Below are 18779 nucleotides of genomic sequence, written 5' to 3' on the forward strand. Positions count from 1 at the left end.
CTGTACTGTAATGTTCTATGTTCCTCCCAAAATCCAAACTGAACTATGCACGTCTGTCAGTGACAAAAAAAGTAGGTCTAACCAAGGCACCGTCCCAAACCCCTATTTCTATGACAATGTGATGGTCTGATTGAAAAAGAATTACAGACCATTTCACTTCCAACAAATCTTGATTTTGCAAGCTGCAATAATAATTTAGATTTCTAATGAATATATCTGCTCTTTGTTCAAATCCCCCAACAAGCTTAATGATGGATTATTAAGTATCCTCATTGGCCACTCTGACCTTACAAGACCAACGCAGTCTACATTATTCCATGAATGATCAGAAATTAGGATTCTCAGAGGAACAGAGATATGCTGGAGTGCTTATCCACAGACCCTTGAAGGTGGTGGGACAGTTTAGTAGGGCGGTAAAAACAGTACACTGGAATGAGTGTCTTTATCAGTCGTGGCACAGATTATTAGAGCAGGGAGGTTGTGTTGGAGCTGTACAGAACCATAGCTGGTTCTGTGCGCACTTCTATAGGAAGGATATTATTGCATTAGAAGGGATGCAAAGGAGATTCACCAAGATATTTCCTGGAAGGAGGCATTTCAGCCATGAAGAGAGGCTGGATAAGATCAGGTTGTTATCTTTGGAGTAGAGATGATGACGTGGATCCTGACAGAGGCTATAAGGTTTGAGGGGCACGAACAGGATGAATAGAAAGCAGCTGCTCCCCTTAGTTGAACGGTTAATAACAAGGGAGCATAAGTTTAAGATGAATGGCAGGAGGCTGAGAGGGGATTTGAAGAAAAATGGTTTCATGCAGAGGGTGGCGGGGAACTGGAATATAGTTGAGGCAAGAAACCTCAATCTTAAAAACGTCTCTAAAAAGTACTTAGATGAGCACTTGAAATGTCATAATATTCGAGGCTATGGGCTTAATGCAGGAAAGTGGGTCTAGTGGAGGTAGGAGGTGGTTTTGGTGTTATAGATTCAATAGGCCAAAGTCCCTCTTCTGTACGGGATGATTCAAATGCAATCCACTCCAATCTTTTAAAACTGTATTTACTTCTGGAGTGGTGATCAGTTTCTCAAATGCCTCCATAAATCCACTACTTTAAACTTTAGTTTAACAACTTAAAGTTATGTTTGAAAGCACATAAATGATTAGTCACTTTTTTGCAACCAAATTATCTTTGACGAAAGTTAAGAACTGGGACAACTGGCAAGTGATTTTGGAATTTTGGATGAAATGAGTTGGAATGTACCTTATCATATTTTATGAAATAAATTGCATTTAATTCATTTCTGAAAAGTTCATGAACATTCAGCAGCACTACACTAGAATGTCGTGGTTCAAGAAGGCAGCTCACCACCACTTTCTAAAGGGTAATTGGGGACTTGCAATAAATACTGGCCAGCCAGTGATGCTCATATGCAACAAGTATATTTTTTTTAAAATTACATCCAGACGATCAGTCTCAGCGGTCACTGTTACTGTTCGAACCTCATCAATCTGGCATTCATCAGAATACATCACTCAAACTGTGATTGTCTAACCTGCCATGCTCACGCTAGCCGTCTGATCTCAGAACATTACTCCAATAGTGAATTTATCAGCAAAAAGCCTCTGAAATGGAGAACATCAATTCCTGTGGAGCTGTAGTCAATTAATATTCAGAAGGAAGCAGAAAGGATAAAAATGACATGCTATCCACAATATTTGAGATGGAAAAAAACAATGGGCAACTTCTGGGCAGCACTGTGGCTTAGTGGTTAGCACTGCTGCCTCACAGTAACAGGGTCCCAGGGTTCGATTCCAGCCTCGGGCGCCTGAGTGTGTCTGCGTGGGTTTCCTCCGGGTGCTCCCACAGTCCAAAGATGTGCAGGTCAGGTGAATTGGCCATGCTAAATTGCCCATAGGTTAGGTGCGTTGGTCTGGGTGGGTTACTCTTCGGAGGGTCGGTGTGGACTTGTTGGGCCGAAGGGCCTTTTTCCACACTGTAGGGAATCTAATCTAATCTAACAATACGGTGTTATGGAATTAGTACAGCTCCAAGTGTTACTTACTTCTCAATGGCAGACACATGTTTTGTTTCCAATTTGCCTTTGGTAAGCAGTTCTGGCGTTATGTTTCCTTCAAAGATCAGTCCTTCCTTGGCCATCTTGACAAGAATGAGCCTCACGAGTTCTCCCATATACATTCCACTGATCATTTTCTCAAACCTGCACAAGTAAGTTACACAGATAGAACTCATCCATCTCGCTTCTTAATAATTAAGTATCAATTCTTTTCTGGTTGGGCATTAGTAAAATACCTACATTCTCCAGTCTAGCAACAATCATAAGCTTTCAAAAAATTTAATTTTGTGCTCATAGTACTCAGCACCTGAAAGCTGTGGTACTGGAAAACAGCAAACTATAATCAACTTCCTCAACATTAAAATAGTCACTGTTTTTAATTGAAACGGTCTCTGTTCCATTATTTGCTCAAGGGCAGATTGTGGCAGCTTTAAATGCATAACTTCCTATCTTTGCTAAAGACAGACTCAAATCTTCTACAGCGCTTTTCTCAGGATGCCCAAGATAAAGCACCATGTTTAAAGAGCCAACTTTCTCTCAATAACATGATGTCTCATCGCCTGTTTTGTCACCTAATTAAACAGTGATAGTACCAGGTGATCAGCCAACTACTAACTGGAGGTACACTCCTACCAATTAGTCTAGGGAAGTTCCACCTCAAGCAAGCAGCTTTGCAGTTAATAAAACAAATATAAAACATGAACTTACAACTGCTTTCCTGGATTGAGGGAACCACGATCTATTTCCCGATCAAATTCAGTTCTGATCGATTCAAGTGAGCCATCATCTCCAAAACCTCCCCACTCGATGTTTATGCACATCCGTCCTTCATCACCTTCCACCAAGTCTATATGTCTCAGCTCCTCCATGTAACAGGCATTAGTGCCAGTACCTGCACATCAATTCAGATAGAATATTCTATCAGTTCAGAAGCAAGTATTTTTAAAACCAATTTTTAAGTTTCTGTTCTCCTCCCAATGCAGACTCTGCATGGAGTACAAACCACATGCTGATCTCTGACAGCTAACACATCATTCTCTCTGCAGGAGCCCTGATCAGAAGCAGTAAGGGTGCACACACACAAGGCACTAGTGACTTAGAGGTCAGGCCTTTGATACATAACAATTTCAGCAACTGACAGATAGCAGAGATTTGGTAGCAGATCTGAAAAATGTGTTGCTGGAAAAGCACAGGTCAAGCAGCATCCAAGGAGCAGGAGATTCGATGTTTCGGGCATAAGCAGATGAACAACACTGGAGACATTCAAGAATGTTCTTTGGCAAACACTGGGAAGCAAGGGTTCCAGGTGAAAGGGTGCTGCCGACCAGAGAGGAGGAGCACTTGCTCATGCCTGGGGTTCAGTGGGAGGCTAGGGAATAGTTTTCTCTTGTGCTTGGGACTGGGGAGAGGGTGGATGGATTCCTCACACTGTTTAATTTGGAAAAATACCAATGCTGGTCAGGCATTGGGTGCATTGTATCATACTATGACAAGGGCTGGTCAGAAGGAGAGGTGAAAATTAATGTGTTCATGGCTGGTGATTGCTGTGCAATCGGGGCAACCGCTACCTTTCAAGGAATTGAAAACAAAAAGATTTTTTATGTTGCTGTCACCACTCACCAGCCAACTCTGTCCACATTTCTGTAGCTGGGAAGCAGGTGAACCCAAGCCTCACTATTAATATTATCTCACAACTGTATGACATCAGTCATGGCTTTTGTATCTTAATAGTGGAGCTCAACCTAGGAACCGAACCTTGGATTTTCCAGTGTTTATGACACATTTTCACACCAGTCAATGCTGCACAGTCATACAATTGACAGTTATTAAATAAGTTGTTACCTATAATAAGACCAACTTCACAGCGCTGGTCATCAAATCCACAGGTCATCATGGTGCCAACAGTGTCATTCACCACAGCCATAATATCTACGTCATAGTCCTTGAGAAGAAGGAAAACAACACTTAGCCATAGACAGTTCAGGAAAATTAATAAATTGAACACAGAGGAGATTGATAAGATGTTGGCCCTCTATTTATAGATATGAAGCTTGCCTGGATCTGACAGTTTCCCATAGTCCCATGGGAAACCTTTGAGCTTTACAAACATTGCACAACATAGCTCAAAGATTGGACTGATCTAAACGAGCTCTGAATAGTGGTCCCTATACAACAAAGGAGCCACTGTATGAAAATATGCTTCCTGACTGCCTATGGCAAAGGACTTCATCCAGGCCATTTATTCTTAAATCATTTGATCAGTCTCCTTCATCTGCCCCTCTAAATGAATCATTTTTATTGTAGGAAATCTCATCCAACCCACTACATACTCCCAAAATGTCTTGGGCTAAGATGTTAATTGTGTTACCCAGCTAGAGATTCTTTAAAAAGTTATGCTGTTGTCTTCTGCATTCACAAGAAGCAAAATAAATATTAATATATGACTCACTCTGAGTAGGAAAGCTCCTTGATAGTGGATTGGAGAAAAATACCCTTCTGCCCCTGGCATATATGGATCCCAGCCATGAGAAACAGCTCCAGTACCCAGTGACTAAAACCTACTCAGCATCCTGCTCCCAATCATAATCCAGGTTGATATATGAAGACTGCCCATTGGGTAAACTAAGACTTATTATTACCTCCTTACATTTCCCCTCAAATTCTTAGCTATATTAACGCAGGATAAGAATAGTGACTGAAAAAGACACATTTTGCCCAAGTATTTCATCTTGCACTCATCACAACATCTGTAAGGATACCAACCTAAAGTGCAACATTTCATACAGTATTAGAATAGAGTGCTGATTAGTGAACAAGTGGAGTCTGATTGGTAGATGTGTTGCCACGAGAATACATACTGGCCAGATGATGATTAACAGTTAACTTCCAAGCTTTGTTCAAATTTAAACTAAGCAAGGCATTATTCTCAAGAATCAGAACTGTACAATACAGAAGAACCCCTCATCCTATTGAGTCCTGAAACAATAATATGGGACAAAATTGGAAAAGGTACGGAGCAGATTTATTAGGATGTGGCCTGGTACGGAAGGAAGGTCTAATGAGGAAAGGCTGAGGGACTTGAAGCTGTTTTCATTAGAGAGAAGAAGGTTGAGAGGTGACTTAATTGAGACATAAGATAATCAGAGGGTTAGATAGGGTGGGCAGTGAGAGTATTTTTCCTTGGATGGTGATGGATAGCATGAGGGAACATAGCTTTAAATTGGGGAACGATAGATACAGGCCAGATGGCAGAGGCACTTTCTTTACTCAGAGAAGTAGGGGCATGGAATGCCCTGCCTGCAACAGTAGCAGACCCACCAACTTTAAAGACATTTTAATGGTCACTGGATAAACATATGGATGAAAATGGAATAGCGTAGAATAGATAGGCTTCAGATTGGTTCCACAGGTCAGTGCAACATTGAGGGCCGAAGGGCCTGTTCTGCGCTGTAATGTTCTATGTTCTAAAAGCCACTTGGGAAAGTGGACGTTGATTAACGAAAACTACATGATCTGTTACAGGCAAACTGTGCACTTCTTGTTGAAGCAACAGAGAGGGGTTGGAGGGTAAAGCTATTGGTGTGCTGTACATGGACTGCCAAAAGGTATTGGATACAGTGCCGTACAACAGATTAATGTGCACCATTAAATAAAAGCGAGAGCATAAAAGAAATGGTAGCATCAGAGACATGAAATTGGATGTTTTTTTAAGTGATGGGAAGCAGAGTGCAATGGTTAAAGGATGTGTTTGGGATGGAGGAAAGTTTGTCATAGTGAGAGTGGAGTTCTCTATAGGCTACTGTTGGGTGTCCTGCTATTTCTACATTGATGATCTGAATCACTGTTGTGCAGGCAACAACTCAAATCTGGAGACGGTAAAAAATTAGAGGAATTGTCAAGTGTAAGGAGGCATACAAAGCACTGACAGATTGAAACATAAGTCACTGAAGGTGCAAGATCAGGTTGAGAGCTTGTTAAAAACATGTACAATATCCCAGGTTTCATTAATAGGAACACAGAGTGCAAAAGCAAGGAAGCTATGTTAAAACTTGCATAAAGTTGTAAATGGATTTGGCCTTAACTAGAACATTATGTCCAGTTCTGACCGCTATATTTTGGAAATGATGTGGAACCAGCAAAAAAGGTGCAGAAAACATTCACAGAAATGGAACCTAGGATGCAAAAATTTAGTTATATTGCCAAATTAGAGAACTTGGAACTGTTCCCCTTGAAAAAGGTTGAGAGGAGATTTGATGGAAGTATTCAAAACCACGAGGGTTATGGCCAGAAGGGAAAGGGGAACAGTGCCATTGAAGGAAGAATCAAGAACAAAAGGGCAGAAAAGGGCAAAGAGGTAATGGTGATCTGAGGAGAAGCATTCCCTCAGCGTTAGGATCTATGATGCACTGCCTAAAAACATGATGGAGGGAGGTCTGATTGAGGCTTTCATGACGGATCTGAAATTAGCTTAAAAAGAAGGTACAAGGTTGTATAAAGACGATAAGGGAGTGGCAGGGTGAACTGCTCCTTTAGAGAGGAGAAAGTGAGGACTGGAGATCAGAGCTGAAAATGTGTTGCTGGAAAAGCGCAGCAGGTCAGGCAGCATCCAAGGAGCAGGAGAATCGATGTTTTGGGCATAAGCCCTTCTTCAGGAATGAGGAAAGTGTGTCCAGCAGGCCAAGATAAAAGGTAGGGAGGAGGGACTTGGGGGAGGGGCGTTGGAAATGCAATAGGTGGAAGGAGGTCAAGGTGAGGGTGATAGGCTGGAGTGGGAGTGGGGGCGGAGAGGTCAGGAAGAAGATTGCAGGTTAGGAAGATGGTGCTGAGTTCGAGGGATTCGACTGAGACAGGGTAGGGGGAGGGGAAATGAGGAAAGTGGAGAAATCTGAGTTCATCCCTTGTGTTTGGAGGGTTCCTAGGCGGAAGGGATGGCATTTTTACAGGGGGCAGGGTGGGAGGTGTCGTCGTCTAGGTAGCTTGGGCCCCAGCTATGCCTGCCTCTTCGTACGATATGTGGAACAGTCCATCTTCCGCAGCTACACTGGCCCCACCCTCCACCTTCTCCTCCGCTACATCGATGACTGTATCGGCGCTACCTTGTGCTCCCACGAGGAGGCTGAACAGTTCATCCACTTTACCAACACCTTCCAACCCGACCTCAAATTCACCTGGACCGTCTCAGACTCCTCCCTCCCCTTCCTAGACCTTTCCATTTCTATTTCTGGCGACCGAATCAACACAGACATTTATTATAAACCGACCGACTCCCACAGCTGCCTAGACTACACCTCCTCCCATCCTGTCCCCTGTAAAAACACCATCCCACATTCCCAATTCCTTCGTCTCCGCCGCATCTGCTCCCAGGAGGACCAGTTCCGAAACCATACAACCCAGATGGCCTCCTTCTTCAAAGACCGCAATTTCCCCCCAGACGTGGTCGACAATGCCCTGCACCACATCTCCTCTTCTTCCCGCTCCTCCGCCCTTGAGCCCCGCCCCACCCCTCCAACCGCCACCAGGACAGAACCCCACAGGTCCTCACCTACCATCCCACCAACCTCATGTACAGCGTATCATCCGCTGTCATTTCCGCCACCTCCAAACGGACCCCACCACCAGGGATATATTTCCCTTCCCTCCCCTATCAGCGTTCTGAAAAGACCACTCCCTCCGTGACTCCCTCGTCAGGTCCACACCCCCCCACCAACCCAATCTCCACTCCCGGCACCTTCCCTTGCAACCGCAAGAAATGCAAAACTTGCGCCCACACCTCCCCCCTTACCTCCCTCCAAGGCCCCAAGGGATACTTCCATATCCGCCACAAATTCACCTGCACCTCCACACACATCATCTATTGCATCCGCTGCACCCGATGTGGCCTCCTCTACATTGGGGAGACAGGCTGCCTACTTGCGGAACGTTTCAGAGAACACCTCTGGGACACCCACACCAACCAACCCAACCACCCGTAGCTCAACACTTCAACTCCCCCTCCCACTCCACCAGGGACATGCAGGTCCTTGGACTCCTCCATCGCCAGACCATAGCAACACGACGGCTGGAGGAAGAGCGCCTCATCTTCCGCCTAGGAACCCTCCAACCACAAGGAATGAACTCAGATTTCTCCAGTTTCCTCATTTCCCTGCCCCCCCCACCTTGTCTCAGTCAAATCCCTCGAACTCAGCACCGCCTTCCTAACCTGCAATCTTCTTCCTGACCTCTCCGCCCCCACCCCACTCTGGCCTATCACCCTCACCTTGACCTCCTTCCACCTATCGTATTCCCAACGCCCCTCCCCCTAGTCCCTCCTCCCTACCTTTTATCTTAGCCTGCTTGGCACACTTTCCTCATTCCTGAAGAAGGGCTTATGCCCGAAATATCGATTCTCCTGTTCCTTGGATGCTGCCTGACCTGCTGCGCTTTTCCAGCAACACATTTTCCACTCCTTTGGAGAGCCAGCAAAGACAGAGACCTCTTCACACTTATCTTTGCTGTGAATCATTCTGTCAATCTAAAGTGCTCACACAATTAAAAAGCTTCAAGGGTCACAGTTTTGATTGGGGACCAGAACTTGACATGTGTCAATAGAATTGTACGCCAGGAAGATAATGCATAGGGTTAGGATAATGAGCAGTTGCATCATTCAATAAATATTTTGATCCTAGATCAGTGACATCAATCCAGTCATTATGCGTTTCTCGCAATTCTTGGTTCAGTGTCCAGATCAATGCGACAATGTTGGAAACAGCAATTCACCATATGGATGGAAAGTTTATCTGACCTACAGGCCAGGTGAATTGGCCATGCTAAATTGCCCATAGTGTTAGGTGCATTAGTCAGAGGGAAATGGGTCTCAGTGGATTACTCTTTGTGGGAGGCACTGTTGCCTCACAGGGCCAGAGACCCGGGTTCAATTCCCACCTCAGGCGACTGTGTGGAGTTTGCACATTCTCCCAGTGTCTGTGTGGGTTTCCTCCGGGTGCTCTGGTTTCCTCCCACAGTCTAAATGTGCAGGTCAGGTGAATTGCCTGTAGTGTTAGCTGAAAGGGTAAATGTAGGGGAATTGGTCTGGGTGGGTTGCGCTTTGGCGGGTCGGTGTGGACTTGTTGGGCTGAAGGGCCTGTTTCCACACTAAGTAATATAATCTATTCACTCAAACGTACCCCTCTCTTGTCGATAGCCTTGCGAAGTAGCTTCACAACGTCGGAACCCTCCACTCCACTTGCTTTGAAACCTTTCGTCCATGTGATCAGAACACTCTGTGACAGAAAGAGGACTACATGAATATCTATGAGTTCTGTAACTAATACTTAAGTTTCATAGAACAGCAATGTACTTTGAAAACAAATACTTCATAAAGTGAAAGAGAAAAGTACATTTAAAAATAAGTAACTGAAGGTCTGCTACCCTTAGTATAATATGATAGTTTCATTTTTGGAACATTGTTTTGAGTGGCTTTCATGATAAATCTCTGCCTTTGCCACCTGGTTTCAAATTGCTTCTCTTTACTATGCAACATTCAACACTCAATCTACAGATTTGAGGAGTAAATTACAAATACAGACAACAGCTGCCCTCATTAATAGTAAAAGGAACAACTGGCAGAAGGGCTCTGACATACAAATTTAACAGACAAACATGGTTAAAAATCACACAACACCAGTTATTGTCGAGAGTGTGGTGCTGGAAAAGCACAGCAGGTCAGGCAGCATCTGAAGAGCAGGGGAATCGGCGTTTCAGGCATAAGCCCTTCATCATGTCACTCCTGATGAAGAGCTTATTCCCAAAACATCGATTCTCCTGATCTGCTGTGCTTTTTCAGCACCACACTCTTGACTCTGATCTCCAAATCTGCAGTCCTCACTTTCTAACACCAGGTTATAATCTCACAAATTTATTTGTAAGCACTAGCTTTCGGAGTGCTGCACCTTCATCAGGTTCACAACCACCTGATGAAGGAGCAACACTCCGAAAGCTAGTGCTTCCAAATAAACCTGTTGGACTTTAACCCGGTGTTGTGTGATTTTGAATTTTGTCCACTCCAGTCCAACACCGGCATCTCCAAGTCATGACAAACATATGTTAGGAGCAGGAATCTAGCCACCTCTGCTTTTAAAATATATTCAAGAACCCTGCTACCACCACCTGTGAGGAAGAGATTCAAAGTCTCTCAATCCTCTGACAAACAAAATCCTAATCTGTGTCTTAAATCTAGTTCTAGATTCTTTCGAGAGAGACAGGATCTTTTCCATTTTCACTCCAAGATCCTTCACAATCTTACCTTTTTCAATCAAGTTGGCTCTTGCCCTTCTAAATGCCAGTGAATACAAGCCAATCCCATCCAATGTTTCTCCCCAAGACAACCCATCCATTCTAGGTATTAGTCTAGTATGAATTTTTAGATGTAGAAGTTCATGCCTCAGACCATCAAAATTGGCCTTGCCCCAAATTGGAACTTTAACTTGTGGACCATACCTATTTTACTAATGGAATTATGGTCACTAACACTTCCATAACTTGCCCTGCCTTATTTCCCAAGAGGAGATCAGGTTTTGCCTCTTGTCTAGTAGGACCTTCTACATACTGCATGCAAAATTCTGTCTGAACACACTTAAATTTCTCTCCATCCAAGCCCTTAAAACTATGGCAATCCTAGACAATGTTAGAAAAGTTAAAATCCCCTATTATTACAACCCTATTATTCTTGCAGCTATCTGCAATCTCTTAACATATTTGCTCCTAATCTTCCGCTGACTATTGAGAGGCTTTTTTTTGAGAAGATTTGTAGCTCAGGTTGATGATCAGGTCTGTAAGTTAGCTCACTGAGCTTGAAGGTGTTTTCAGACATTTTGTCACCATACTAGGTAACTTCATCAGTAAGAATCTCTGGTGAAGCACTGGTGGTATGTCCCACCTCTGTTTATAGGTCTTGGTTTTTTAACGTGGATGATGCCATTTCCGGTTTTTCTTTCCAAGGGAAGGTAGTTAGTATCTAAGTCAATGTGTTTACTGATGGAGTTCTGGTTAGAATTCCTCTAAGAATTCCTGTGCGTGTCTTTGATTTGCCTGTCCTTAGGAAGAGTGTGTTGTCCCAAAGTGGTGTCTTTCTTTGGATGTATGTCAGTTCCCATCCTCCTAGATCTTACATATAACTGTCTTTTCCTTTTGACCAAGGTCATAACATCCCTGGTCATCCAAGTTTCACATAGCTTGCCATACCTATCCTCCATTCTTGCAAGAACATGCCGGTCCTGAACGCTTATCAGCTGCCATTTGAAATACTCCCACATGTCCGATGTGGACCTTCAAACAGCCGTCTCCAATCAAACTTCTCCTGTTTCTGCTCAATATTGTTGTAGTTTGCTTTCCTCCATTTAACACCTTCACCCAAGGACTGCTGTTATCCCTATTCAGGAGATATCCTAAAACTCACAGTATTATGGTTACTACGCCCAAGATGCTCACCCACTTAAACTTTACTCACTTGGCCAGGCTCATTTCTCAAAACCAGATCCAGTATAACACCTTCCCTTGGTTGGATTGTTTACATATTGTATCAAGAAATTCTCCTGAATGGTCCTTACAAATTCTGCCCCATCAAAACTCCTGGGCATGAAGCGAGTCCCAGTCAACATAGGGAAGTTAAAATCACCAACCACAACAACCCTGCTCTTTTAACATATTTCTAAAATCAGTCTACATGTTCTTTTCTCTTTCTCCCACTGGCTGTTGGGAGGCCTGTAGTATACCCTAGTATTTCACTGTTCCCATTCCTGAATTCAACCCTTGCTGCACGAGTCCTCTGATGTATTCTCCCTCAATACAGCTGTGAGATACTCCTTTACCAGTAATGCAACAACCCCACATCTTTTATATCCCTGTCTACCACACCGGAGACATCTAAATTCTGGTACATTCACCTGCCAGTTTGGTCCCTCTTTCCGCCAAGTCTCCATAATCGTGATAATGTCACAGTGCCAAGTACTAACCAAAGCGGAGTTCATCTACCTTGCCTGTTATAATTCTCACATTGAAACACTTATATCAGAGACTGCCTCCCCTGCTCTTTTCAGCAGTGTTTCCCTGCCTCTTCCTGTTCTTAGTCATAATTGCCTTGGTTTCTACCTCTCCCTCAATTTCTGCATCTACTGCCCTACTCCTCTGGTTCCCATCCCCCTACCACTCTAATTTAAACCCTCCCAATCACTCTACCAAATACCACCTCAAGGACATCAGTCTTGCTCCTGTCCAAGTGTAACCCATCCAGTTTGTACAATCCCATAACCAGTCCCAATGCCCCACAAATCTGAAACCCTTTCCCTCACGCCATCCCAAGATGGTCCTACTTTTCAACTTTCTTCCCTGTTCTCTAAATTCTGCTTTTAGGACCTCATCCAATTTTGTTTTTAGCTTGTCATTAGTACCGGCATATATCACAACCACAGGCTGTTTGCTCTCCCCTCCAGAATGACCATCAACGGGAGGGTGCTGGAGAAACCATGAATGCCATCATTTGAAAAAAACAGAAGAAAAGGTTGTTGATTGTATACAACCAGTTTGAAGCAGGTAAGAAAATGATCCTTGAGTCTTATGCGTGAATCTTCAAGGCTCAGACAGCGGCAGCAGGTGCTGTGGCTTATCTTCCATTTTGGAAGAGCGTCCCGGCAAGGCAGCCTGGGGTACAGCGAAAAAAGTGAGGTCAGGCTTGAGATAGCAGCTGATTAGGTGAATAAAGTCCAGGTGAGTATTTATACTGCTCAAATTTTGTGAGGTCTTTATTTAATTTGAGTTTATAATTTGTAAGTGCAATAGTCAGATGTCTAGTAATGGACCCTATGAGAATTAACTTTTTTTGATTTTACAGAGAATCTTAAGGGTTTAACATAATGCCATAAGTTAAGGACAGAGAGCTCAAAGCAGTGTCGTGCTCCTCCTGGTCTATGTGGGAAGTCAAACACACCTCCAGTACCTGGGACCAGAATATCTGCAGAAGTGTTTCCAGCTGCAGTTCCTGGAAACCGCAACTCGGAGCTGGAGCAGCAGGGTGACACTGTACACCATCCACAAGGCTAACACTATCATGGATAGCACATACAGGAAAGTGGTGACATTGCAGGCAAGAAGGGAATGGATGACCACTAGGTGGAGAAAGCAGACTGGACAGGGAGTGGAAGCTGCTCTGACCATACTGCTACAAGACAGCTATATCACTTCAAATACTGATGGGGGTAATGACCACCCAAAAGGAAAGGAGCAACAGCTGAATGTGTTTCATCACAGTTGGCTCGGTTGCTGAGGATGGCAGGAGTAAGAGTGGCAAGGCTATAATAACGGTTTATTTGATCTGTTCTCAATCAACCTTGCTGGCAACACTTCAAATCACTGCCCACAAAGTCCCCACTGGAATGGAGCTCACTTACAGAACCAGTGGGAAATTATTTCATCTCTGCTGTCTTCAAGTCAAACCCAAAGTCACCCCAGTGTCATCAAGCTGCAGTACACAGATGATGCTTGCTTATGTACAAATTCAGAGGATGAACTCCAGATCACCATCCACACTTTTACGGAGGTATGAGAGCATGGGTCTCACCCTGACTATCAGTAAGACCAAAGTGCTCCACTAACCTGGCTTTGTGGAGCAAACCTCCAAAGGTCAAGATTCATGGGGAGACCTTAGAGAACATTAGTATATTGTAAATAGTGCACGGATTGCTGAAAATGCATCCCTTATCCCAACTCTGTCTATTAGTTCACCATCTTCTGTGCTCATATACTATGTCCAAAACCATGGACTCTTACCTTAACTGGTACCATATCAAAGGCCCTCTGAAAATCCAAATATATTACATCAACTGCTTCACCTTTAATTATCTTACTTGTTACCTCCTCAAAGAATTTGAATAAATTTGTCAAGTATTAGTTATTTGATTTGTCAGGGCACGATTTGAAAAGATAAAGATTATAATTTCTTTCTCTATGTATATATATTACTTCTGTGTAAAGGATTGCTCCGGTTTCCACCAATTAATTATAAATCCAAAGTCAAAGATTTGGTTTTTAAAAGTAAATGAAATAAAGCTTTGTAATTGATAAATAAAGTGTACTATGAAAATAATAGCTACAATTAAGTTCTGTTTTGAACACCGTACTTTGCTAAATACTAGCTCCCTCCTCTCTACCTTTGTCCATTCACTCTCACCTCATCCAGTTTGCTCTGTCTGCAAGGAAAGGAGAAGGTGAAGCCAAGTGGAAGCTTTTTATCCTTGATTTCTTGTTTCTCAATGAAATCTCCCAGGCATTCAGCAACATGGTCAAAAAGCTGTAAAGGCAGAAGGTGAAACAAAATATGACTTTACAACAACAATCTTCTCTTGTCTTGCACGCTGTCATCAAATTGTGCAACAGTATTTAACAATTTTTTTTATTTTGAGTCGAATATTTGAAGTGGCTAAAGGGTCACACAATTGCACATGGGCCAAAGGTAGAGATTATAATTTCCTTCAGAATATACTTTATTTTGCTAAGCATTTCTCCGGTTTTCAGCATCTAATTAGAAGCTAACATTTCAAAGAGTTTTTTTAAAAAGTGAAGTAAATATAGTATTGCAATTGAAACAAATGACCCAGATTTTTATTTCATTCAGGTTCATGTGTTGTTGAAGGAACAATGAATATGGGTGCCATTGCTTAAGCCAACCTTTATTGCCCATGCCAATTAACCCAAAAGAGATGAGAGTCTGCAGTTGCATTTAGGTCAGGTTGGGTCAAGGGTGGAAGATTTCCTTCCCCAAAGCGAACCAGATAGGTTTTTATAATAGTCGACAGTGGTCACAAGGCAGCTATCAGGCTAGCTTTTTGTTCTTGACTTTCATTGAATGCAAATTTTGCCATGGCGAGATTTGAACTCATGTCCCCAGAAAATTAGCCAGAGGTTCTGAATTACTAGTCCAGTGTTGTGATAATGTCATAATCTCCTCCTATTTAGGAAAATACTAATACTAAGGCACCATGGGCGCACGGTGGCACAGTGGTTAGCACTGCTGCCTCACAGCACCAGAGACCTGGGTTCAATTCCCACCTCAGTCGACTGTTCTGTGTGGAGTTTGCACATTCTCCCCATGTCTGCGTGGGTTTCCTCCCACAGTCCAAAAATGTGCAGGTTAGGTGACTTGGCCATGCTAAATTGCCCAAAGTGTTAGGTGAAAGGTTAAATGTAGGGGAATGGGTCTGGGTGGGTTGCGCTTCGGCGGGTCGGTGTGGACTTGTTGGGCCGAAGGGCCTGTTTCCACTGTAAGTAAACTAATCTAATCTAAAAAAAACCTTCTGAAAGTGCTGAATGTGTGGGCCAAATAGACAAATTCTCCACAAGCAGTCCTATTAACAGTCGCTCTCAAATCAAAAAACTGAAGTCAGTAGAAGAATATGAAGTTATGATATTTATCCACCATCTCCTCTTTAAACTCTCCACAAAAGATTAGAATTGGGGCATTCAGGTGTAAGTGAATTTTTAACAACATGGTAGGTCATAGCGAAAAGTATTTGCAAGCTTCAATTCTATGGGGTATGAAGCTTCACTCATTGATAATTTAATCAGAATTGTAAATGTTAAAAGAAAATAATGGTTATATTTTAAAATTTACTGTTTGCTTTTACTATCTCTTCTAGGCCCATCATTTTCTTTCAATCTTAATTTTGTTTACTGCATATGATTTATCTCTAATATTCAATTTCTGATTTAGGCTCTACAATCCTAGTTAGTTGTGTGTTTTTTTGTTATTTCCTACGTTATGGGTGTTATTGTCTTGACAGCATTTACTGCTCATTGCTATTTGCCGTAAATGAGTTGTTGTCTTCAACCCGAATCGTCCATAGGGTTATACACATGCTGTTAGGAAGGATTTTGATTCAGCAACATTGAAGGAACAGTGATATATTTCCGAGCCAGGATGCTGCGTGGTTTGGAAGGGAACTTGTAGGCAGTATGTTCCCAAATGTCTGCTGCCCTCATCTTTCTGGGTGGTAGAAGTCACAGGTTTGGAAGGTGTTGTTGAAGGAGCCTTGATGTTTAACTGTACTCAGGTATTGGGCATTAATTGAGGACTTATCTGTACTGATCTAAGTATCGCCTGTGAAGCAGTGGTAGTACCCTACCTCTGCAAGTCCCACCTGTTCCAGAGGTGAGAGATAGTAATCCTGAGCAGATTGTTTAGGAAAAAAAACTGTACTCATCTAGGCAAAGTGGTAGTGCCCCTACTTTGAATGAGGAGATCTTGGTTCAGGTCCCACCTAGTCCAGAGGCATGTCATAACACTCTGAACAGGTTGATCAGAAAATATATAAAGCAGTCCCAATCTAAAGAGGCTTGTGACACAGCAGTAGTGCCCCTACTTCTGAGCCAAGCTTCAAGTCCTCCCTGTCCCAGAGGTGTATCATAACATCTCTGCACTCATCTAGAGGGCCTTTGTAGTGCGTTGGTAGAATTCCCACCTGAAAGCCAGGTTAAAGTCCCACCCAATCCAGAGGTGTATCATAACATCTCTGAACAGGCTGAATAAAAATCTCTCTCTCTGTACTTATCCAGGGCTCCTGTAGTGCAATGATAGTGTCCCTATTTCTGAGCCAGGAAGCCCAGGTTCAAGTCCCACCTGATCGAGGTGTGTAATGACATCTCTATAGAGGTTGATTAAAATACCATAGTCAAACATGATCTTGTCCTTGCATCAGCCAACACTTACACAATTTCCAAGCAGAGTCACAGGAGCAATGGCAGAACTCTCAAACTCTGTACTCATCTGGGGTCCCTGTGGTATAGTGGTAACTTCCCTAACTCTGAACCAAATTCAAGTCTCACCTGTTCCTGAGGTGTGAAATGACATTTCTGATCAGGTAGATTCGGAAAATATATTTGTACTCATTTAAGAGGTTGATTAGAAAATTCTTTGCATTCATCTATATGAATATAAAGGAGTAAGACACCCTGGCTCTTGTGATTCATTGGTAGTATTCCCCACCTTTGAGCCAGAAGGCCCAAGTTTAAGTCCTGCCTATTCCAGAAGTCTGTCACAAGATGTCAGAATAAGAACAAAAAGTAGTAAATCACAGGAACAGGCCCTTTTGCCCTGTGAGCCTGTGATGGTCATCATGCTCTAACCAAACTTAAAAAAAAAAACAAACCTCCTGCCTTTATTTTGGTCCATATCCCTCTATTCCCTTCCTATTCATGTAACCATCCAGCTGCCTCTTAAATATCACCAATGTGCCAGCATCCACCACCTCTTCTGGCAGTATATTTCAGGCTCCTATCACTCTCTGCATGAAAAACCTCCCTCACACCTTGAACCTGTACCGCCTTGTAACTGAAACGTCACCCTTGGGAAAAAGCCTCCAACTCTCTGTCCTATTTATGCCTCTCAATTCTGGAGACCTTTATCAGGTCTTCCCTCAGCCGCCATCTTTCTAGTGAAAATAATCCTGCTCATTTTAACCTTTCCTCATAGCCAATCCCCTAGAGACCAGGCAACATCCTGCTGCACTCTCGTGAAAGCTTCCACATCCTTCTGGTAGTGATTTAATAAGTTGGTTTAAAAATATCTATATAAGCATAATCAATGTGTTTTTGTTGGTTAGAGGAGCGTGAATGCAGGTCTTTGTACATAATTTAAGTTTAATTTTACAAAGACACAGCTGGAAACTTGAGTTCTAACAAACCTCAAATTAAACCAGATTAGACACTTTTAAATGCTGGAGGAAGAATTTTGATCAGGCCTGTAAATAAGATTTGTGCCTGGAAGCCAGCTGGTTGACAGATCTGGCTCTCCATTGAGTGTGGAGTGTTCTGGAGGAAGGCCCAACAGCAGTTTGACAGCCTGTGCTGCATTAGAGGGACAGTGAGCTGGATTTAAAGTTGGGACACACGGGGAAAAGAAGTGGCAGCATTTGGTTTAGGTGGTGGTATCTAAGCACCGGACAAGTGGTGAGCTTGGAAGCAAGGATAATTATTTGGATGAGATGTGGTGGAAGATGAGACACAGTTTGATCATAAGTAGAGCTGTCAAGATACTTCACTTTTCCGTACGTTTTCTGTGTCTCCTTTTATCTGTCTGGTCAAGATAACACTTGGAATACAGCTCCATTGTAATATTTACACTGCAACACACCAACTGGAAGTGGGTTGGTCAACAAACTGTATTAAAACTCATGCATCTCTTCAGAGCCCAATCTATTCTGGGGGGTGGAGTTGATGGGCGCAGAGGTACTGTGAAAATTACCAATTGCATACTTTTCTGAGAATATACATCTACTGGTGGAGGAGACAGGTCATTTGGCTCGATTTCTCTTCTAACAGATTCACTGTTGAGAGCACTTCACTGGTTTAGGTGCACACTTACATCAAGTCTACGCTTAGAGCTTGTGAACATTCAGGGCCACTGTCAGCTTGATTAAAAGCAAGCACTATTCCTTTTGCTGACTGCCAGACTGGGGCAATAAAGTCAATTAAAACTTTTGATAAAAATCTTCTCTGTTAATTGTGTGCATCACTAGGAAAGCTCTTTTAAAAGATACCTGGATCTACAGTTGAAGTGCTATATACCGCAAGGCTACAGACCAGGTAATGGAAACTGGGATCAGAATGGATAACTAGCATTGTTTTTTTTTCACTTAGAACAGGCACAGTGGGATGAATGGCCTCTTCCTGTGCTGTAACCTAT

General features: G+C 43.0%; 1 protein-coding gene across 1 annotated transcript in view; it reads right to left on the reverse strand.

Annotated features, from left to right (window-relative positions):
* Positions 1–18779, reverse strand: part of hk1 (hexokinase 1) — a 117503-nt gene that overhangs the window by 52997 nt on the left and 45727 nt on the right. The window contains exons 4-8 of the mRNA XM_072558015.1: positions 14271–14390; positions 9235–9330; positions 3914–4013; positions 2780–2963; positions 2060–2215 (exon numbers count right to left, since the gene is read on the reverse strand). Of these exons, the coding sequence (XP_072414116.1) occupies positions 2060–2215; positions 2780–2963; positions 3914–4013; positions 9235–9330; positions 14271–14390 (656 nt within the window). The remainder of the gene's footprint in view (positions 1–2059; positions 2216–2779; positions 2964–3913; positions 4014–9234; positions 9331–14270; positions 14391–18779) is intronic.

Source organism: Chiloscyllium punctatum, chromosome 38 (genome assembly GCF_047496795.1).
Source record: "Chiloscyllium punctatum isolate Juve2018m chromosome 38, sChiPun1.3, whole genome shotgun sequence".
Classification (NCBI taxonomy): Eukaryota; Metazoa; Chordata; class Chondrichthyes; order Orectolobiformes; family Hemiscylliidae; genus Chiloscyllium; species Chiloscyllium punctatum.